Source organism: Mercenaria mercenaria, unplaced genomic scaffold (assembly GCF_021730395.1).
Source record: "Mercenaria mercenaria strain notata unplaced genomic scaffold, MADL_Memer_1 contig_5090, whole genome shotgun sequence".
Taxonomy (NCBI): domain Eukaryota; kingdom Metazoa; phylum Mollusca; class Bivalvia; order Venerida; family Veneridae; genus Mercenaria; species Mercenaria mercenaria.
Genome location: NW_026463375.1, coordinates 131,253 through 137,684, shown reverse-complemented (window position 1 = coordinate 137,684; position 6,432 = coordinate 131,253). Strand labels below are relative to the sequence as shown.

General features: G+C 41.2%; 3 protein-coding genes across 3 annotated transcripts; all 3 read right to left on the bottom strand.

The window, feature by feature from the left end:
• Window positions 1-502: 502 nt before the first annotated feature.
• LOC128554524 (uncharacterized) lies at window positions 503-976 on the bottom strand. Its single transcript, XM_053535796.1, has one exon. The coding sequence runs from the start codon at window positions 974-976 to the stop codon at window positions 503-505; it is 474 nt and encodes a 157-aa protein (XP_053391771.1).
• A 69-nt stretch (window positions 977-1,045) lies between these two features.
• On the bottom strand, window positions 1,046-1,576 carry LOC128554523 (uncharacterized). Its single transcript, XM_053535795.1, has one exon. It carries the CDS (start codon window positions 1,574-1,576, stop codon window positions 1,046-1,048), a length of 531 nt encoding a protein of 176 aa, XP_053391770.1.
• A 953-nt stretch (window positions 1,577-2,529) lies between these two features.
• Window positions 2,530-4,664, bottom strand: LOC128554522 (uncharacterized). The gene is made up of 3 exons (XM_053535794.1): window positions 4,470-4,664; window positions 3,209-4,415; window positions 2,530-2,801 (listed from the first exon to the last, which is right to left on the bottom strand). The coding sequence occupies exons 1-3, from the start codon at window positions 4,662-4,664 to the stop codon at window positions 2,530-2,532; spliced, it is 1,674 nt and encodes a 557-aa protein (XP_053391769.1).
• Between the last annotated feature and the right edge of the window lie 1,768 nt (window positions 4,665-6,432).

Genomic DNA, 6,432 nt, shown 5'->3' with positions numbered 1-6,432 from the left:
AATCAAGGTGCGCGTTTCGGTATCATCTTCCACTCAATTCCGCTGTCGTTGAGTTCTTCTCTAACTGTGACAGACTGTACCAGATCCTGTAACTGTCTGGATGCACATTAGAAAGAGATGGCGTTGTCTGACATCATGACGTGAGGAACAGATTTTCTGCTACAAAAACAAAACGTCGGAATGCTTGTAGGAATTACTCTGCTGATCGATCAGGAACTAGTTCTAGATGAACTGCTCTCGTAGTAGCGCACGTAAACAAGCATAAGTATGCCTTAACGTCGTGTCTGTTGTTATCTCGAACCAGTAATGCCCCAGTGAAATCTACTCCTGTGTAGGTAAACGGCTTGACGCCAGAAACTGTGCTCTTTGGTAGTGGAGGTGGATCAGGTGATGAGAATGGTTTACCAACAATCTTCTTACAACAGGTACATTTACATAGTATGACCTTCGCATTTTGACGGATAGACGGAATCCAATACTTCTGTCTTAAGAACGTGATAGTTCAACTAACGCCGGCATGTAGTAATCTTGAGTGTGCGTCCTTGATGACCAAGTTGGTGAATGAATGTTTAGCTGGTAAGGGTACGGGTACTTGGTCACTTCGTCTAGTGGTGCATTGTGGATACATCCATGGCACTTCAGAATTCCATTGTCGAGAAATAATTAGTTGTCTAGATAGTGGGAGTTTGTATCTCTTGGTCTGTATATCTTTCACTTCTGCTTGATATTTAGACATTTTGCAGCTTCGTATGTACACCTCCTCTGCCCTGTGAAGTTCCTCTCTAGTTAAAGTTTCTTGACTTCCAGTAGACCTCCCGCCTTGACAGTTATCTATGAAACGCAGTACATAAGCGGTAACTCTGAGTAACTTTGCCAACGAGCTGAATCTTGACATGTCGACAAAACTGCTGTTGTTCACTGGTAAAGCTGTATCTTCAGATTTGCTAGTAGGTACTGGATCTGTAATCGTTGCCATAGTAACAGTATCTCTTTTTTGCAAAACTGGCCAACTGTCAGGTGTAGTGAGCCTTTTAGGTCCGTGAAACTATAGATCACTGTTCTTGAAGTGCGATGTCGAAATTCCACTGGTGACTAAATCTGCGGGATTGTCCTTCGTCGGGCAATACCTCCATTTCCGGTTTTCGGTCAGCTCGCGGATTTCAGTCACACGGTTCCTAACGAATCGCTGGAGTGTCTTGGACGTCTGGAGCCAGTACAACACAATCTGACTGTCTGACCAAAGGTATATCTGTGGTATGCTGGTGTTTTTCTGCAGTAGCTTACAGAGTCTGGAACCAATCACTGCAGTCATCAGTTCTAACCTCGATAACGTTAACTTTTTCAACGGAGCAAGACGCGTCATAGCCATCATGAATGTAGACTGGTTATCTCTGCATACGTATGCCGTAGCACCATAAGATAACAAACTAGCGTCGCAGAATATGTGAATACAGGTGTAGTTGGATGTAAGCGGTGTATTCTCAAAGTAGTATCTAGGAAACGTAGTGATTGTCACGGAATTCAAGTTTGTAAGTAAACTACGCCATTTTTCTTTTATGTCGTGCGGTAAGGGCATGTCCCATTCAAACTTCAGTTGCCATAATTCTTGGAGGAGTAGCTTCGCTCTGATAGAAACTGGACTAAGTAGGCAATATTTCTCTCTTGGTAATAATCTGGGTAGTTAGGATGTTCTTTGCTGGATACAGTACAATGTCACTCTCTGTGTCCCATCTCATGCCGAGTACCTTAGGACATCGATCTAAATTTAAGACTGAATCTTTGATTACTTGCACACGGAGCTTGTTACTGTTAGACCTCCAGGACCTCAAATTGAAATCTGCAGACGACATTAGTTCACGTGACTCGCTGTAGAACTGTAGAAGCTAATCTTCCTGTTGGAAGCTTGAAATAACGTTGTCAACGTATAGATCTTGTCGTAAGTACTCACTCGCCTTCTTGTCGCTGTTGAGTTCAAAGTGCTTCAATATTGTTGCGCTCAGAATGAAAGGTGATGACGTAGCTCCGAAAAGGACTGCACGGAATCTGTATGTTGTAAAGTCGCTGTCTGCGTTGTTAGGGTCGCTGAAACCATAGAAATCGCGTGACATCTCGAGCCTTCTCGTCTAGACCAATATTAAGAAAAGCCTTCTCTATGTCTGTTGCTATGGCGTATCTATTCATTCGAAAACAAAGTAGAATTCCAGTCAAATCATTCATTTTAGGTGGTGTAGACAATAGGCAATCGTTCAAACTAGGCTGGTCACGTGACTTACAACTGCAGTCATACACGATACAGATAGGTGTTGTGTTCGACTCCTTCTTTACGTGATGATGTGGTATGTAATGTACAGGGTGGGTGGGGGTGGCGTCTGCATCACATATCCTAATAAATCCGCATTTCAACTGATCGTCTATGATTTGTCCATATTTTTTCGGAAAATCCAGTTCTGTTGAAAGTCGTCTAATTATGTTCTCTGTACGTCTCTTTCGAACTTCGTAGTTGTTAGGAAGCACGGGGTGATCTTCTTTTCAAGACAGCTTGGCCACATAGCGCCCATCTTTGTACGTGATACAGTTTTCTTTATAGGTGTTTAGTATACCGGAAGTAGATTTTTCAGCCTCATCTTCAGATATCCCCATTGATTCTAGCTTCCAAAATCTCTCAAGGACATCTTTGTACGTGATACAGTTTTCTTTATAGGTGTTTAGTATACCGGAAGTAGATGTTTCAGCCTCATCTTCAGATATCCCCATTGATTCGAGCTTCCAAAATCTCTCAAGGACTGTGACATTAGGTGGCGCTGTAATGACGTTAAACATGTAGCTAGCAGACGACTATTTATTAGCAACCAGAAGTGGTCCTCACAGTAGATACCCAATCTTTGATTTCACTGCAGTCGGTCCGTTACCCCTGACGAACTCGTTCTGGACGATCTACCAATAGTAGTCGCCTCCAATCAAAAGCGATACCTCGAAATCGTCGTCAGCGTCGGAAATAGGATGGGCAAGTTTAAGACCTCTAATATATGTAGTTCATGCATTTCACCTCTTGCTGTAAGTTTGATTATGGCACGGCAATGGTCGATACAATAAGTACGTCTAGCAGTACGGTTTCTCCCTGTTCGACGTGTAGAAATTCTCTGCCCGTGGGTATATAACGACACTGTTCTGATTTGCCACCAAAAGATGCTAAAGGTAGTGTCCGAACCGGTGTGTTTTAATTTCAGTTTCTCAGCAAGCTCTTCTGTAATAAAAGACCTCTGCGCGCCTTCTTCTAATAATATGTTTGTAGCAGTTTTAGCATCATCTTGCGAACTTATTTGAGCGACTGCAGTCTTGAGCAGAAATTTCGACCTTTGATATGTAGTTGAATGTAGTTGAATAGCGGCTCCCGGCGTTCCCTTTGGACCGGAAGTAGAACTCAAGAACGGCGATGCACTTTGATTCAAACCTGGCACTGATGATGGTTGGTCACAAATACTGGAGTAATGTTTTCGCTGACAGTTTCTGCACCGAAATTTGGAATGACAATCCGAATGTTGGCGTTTTCCCAGGCAGTTGTAACATAGGCGTTTAGATTTTACAATAGTGAGTCTTTCTTTAAGGGTTTTCACTTTCTCATAGTTTAGGGACGTATGTTGATCTCCACAGAATAGGCACAGTTTCTTTGATTTATTGTTATCACTGTTAGTCGTGCGCGGATGATTCTTTGATATGTATTTTTTCTTTCCGGTTCCAGTGAATACGGACACCATCGGCACGTGTGGTTCTCTATTGTCGTCGGTCTGACCCACTTCTAAAATGTTAATTTCTCTGGCTATAGCTGCTCTCAAATCTTGCAGTTGCCATCGTGCGTTTTCGTGTTCTCGCGCTAAATTCCGTCGTAATTTGGCAAGAAGTTCGTTCATGATTATAGGTACAAGTAAATCACCATAAGAGTTCTGACATTCACCTAAAGATTCTAATCCCTGGATGTAATTCTTCATTTTATCATGAAATCTGCGTAGACTCGCCACACTGTTGCGAGATTGTCTGAATCTTTCTTGTAATAAATCTATAGCATTATGATAATTTGCGTTAGTCAGTGGAAAACCTTCTACGGCGGTAGATGCAGTGTCTTGCAGTAAGGAACGTAAGTAGGTAAACTTTTGGACATCAGGCAGTGTTTGGTTAAAATGAACAGCAGCCTCATACGAGTCCCAAAATGATTGCCATTGTGCGACATTTCCATCAAACGTCGGTAAGCTCAGTTTAGGTAGTTTATGAAATGACGAATTATCAGATTGTACTCTATTAATAGATCTACTAGAGTGAGAAACGTTCGCACCTGATACAGTTCTAGCACTACCGTTAAAATCCTGCGAATCACGGATCACTCTGCTTCTACTAGTGTCTCTAGAATTCGTGATGTCCTCCTACAGTTTCCGTAGTTTCAAACGTAAGTCAATGGAATATTCATCATTATCTACCAGGTCTGTTTCCAAATCGTCAACATCTGGATGATTTACAATCTTCTCGTTCAGATTCTTGGTGATCTCTGCCTCCATGATTTCGAGCAGGGCTGTCTTCTCCGACTGTGACGATTCGTTGTTGAACTTCTCTAGTTGTATAGAAATAAGACGACGTTGGCCGTTTCTAGTAGAAATAGGCTTTTGTAGATTCATCGTAATGATTGTAGAATATCTCACGGCACCAACAATGTGGGGATGTATAGTGAAGAAACAAACTGCGTTATGGTTTCTAGATTCGACCTTTACTATATGTTCTGTGTAACTACAAAACAACGTTACATCGGAAGTGACGTCAACGTAAGCGCGGTACGTCACGTTACAAAAATACGCTATAAATATGTTATCGGTTCCCGACATTAGTAGCTGATCGTTCACGTCCTAACGTCTGATACACTACACGGCAGCAGTTTAGATCTGTGACTCCGTTTAAGCTGAGGCACACGTAGGGTAAGTTACATGAGAAATCAATGTCATCTGAGCGATGTCTTTGCCAAGCTGTCGCAAACGCTATAGGCGGACACACAGTTTACTGACTGTACTGCAGGATGACTAAGTTCTGACAGTGTTTTGTGTAAAAGAATGCAATAAAAATTGTAATATGACAAAATATGTACATTTTGTGTTAGAGCACTCGCGTGCGGTAAATCGCGTCATGCCGAAATACTTTCTGCTGTTGAATTTAACATGACGGTAAATAGAAAATACCCTCTAAATACCGTGTTTACGACGCCTAGCTCAGTTTAAAAAATAAGGGAAACAAAATGATGATGCTGTTTCGTCTAAAATATGTATTTAAGAAACAATCACAGTTAATAAAGTAATAGAAAAATGTAAATGCTGTTGTTCATCGCTTCCATGAGTCTGAGTTTTTAATATTCATTAATGGGTATTCAGTATTCAATGAACGCCCGCTCAATACTACAAAAAATCGTAGTAAAAATTGGAAATGGAAATACCTGTATTGGCAGACGTTGAACTTCGAGGTGATCGCTACGGAAGGCAGAAGTTGGTAAACTCCAGCTTTGTTTGACTAGTTACAAAATATGTGATTCAGTCAAAAGAAACTGGTGAAATGAAATATGTTTTATACATGAGATACAGACAGAACTACTAGTTTATACAAAGATCTTAATGATTTCTTCATGCAGCAGCCTGAACTTAAAGAAATGACAGATCAAGAATACTTCATTGACCAGCTATTCACCGACTTTGATGCTAAAAACAAATCATTATCCATGTTCTCTTTCTATTTGTCCATGTCTTGGTATGCCCGCCCGCTTAGCTCATTAGGTTGAGCGTCGGTCTACGGATCGCGAGGTCGTGAGTTCGATCCTCGGGCGGGGCGTATGTTCTCCGTGACTATTTGATAAACGACATTGTGTCTGAATTCATTAGTCCTCCATCTCTGATAATTCATGTGGGGAAGTTGGCAGTAACTTGCGGAGATCAGGTTTGTACTGGTACAGAATCCGGGAACACTTGTTAAGTTAACTGCCCGCCGTTACATGACTGAACTACTGTTAAAAAACGGCGTTAAACCCAAAACAAACAAACAAACAATATCTTAGTATACTGATTAAGTGTTGTTTACTTCAGTCAGATGATCCAATTTCTCATCCTGTCAGTAGCTTCTAGTTGATGTCTGATGACTTTAATATCTGATGAAATAAGGTATTTCTCAACTAATATGCCCTTAGTTTAATTCTAATCCAGAAGATTTAATGCAGTAGAGCTTTTTTCTTGGTTGCAACGAAAATATGTGACGTTGTGATTTAACACTGCAAAAAGCATGCTCGAATAAATTTGATTGGCTGGACTCGATAGATAATTTTTTAACCTATTTAACCTATTGCATGCTGGATGAAGGAATCTGGCCTAGATTGTGATGGGTTTGAAATGTGGCCAGAGGAACAGTTTGACA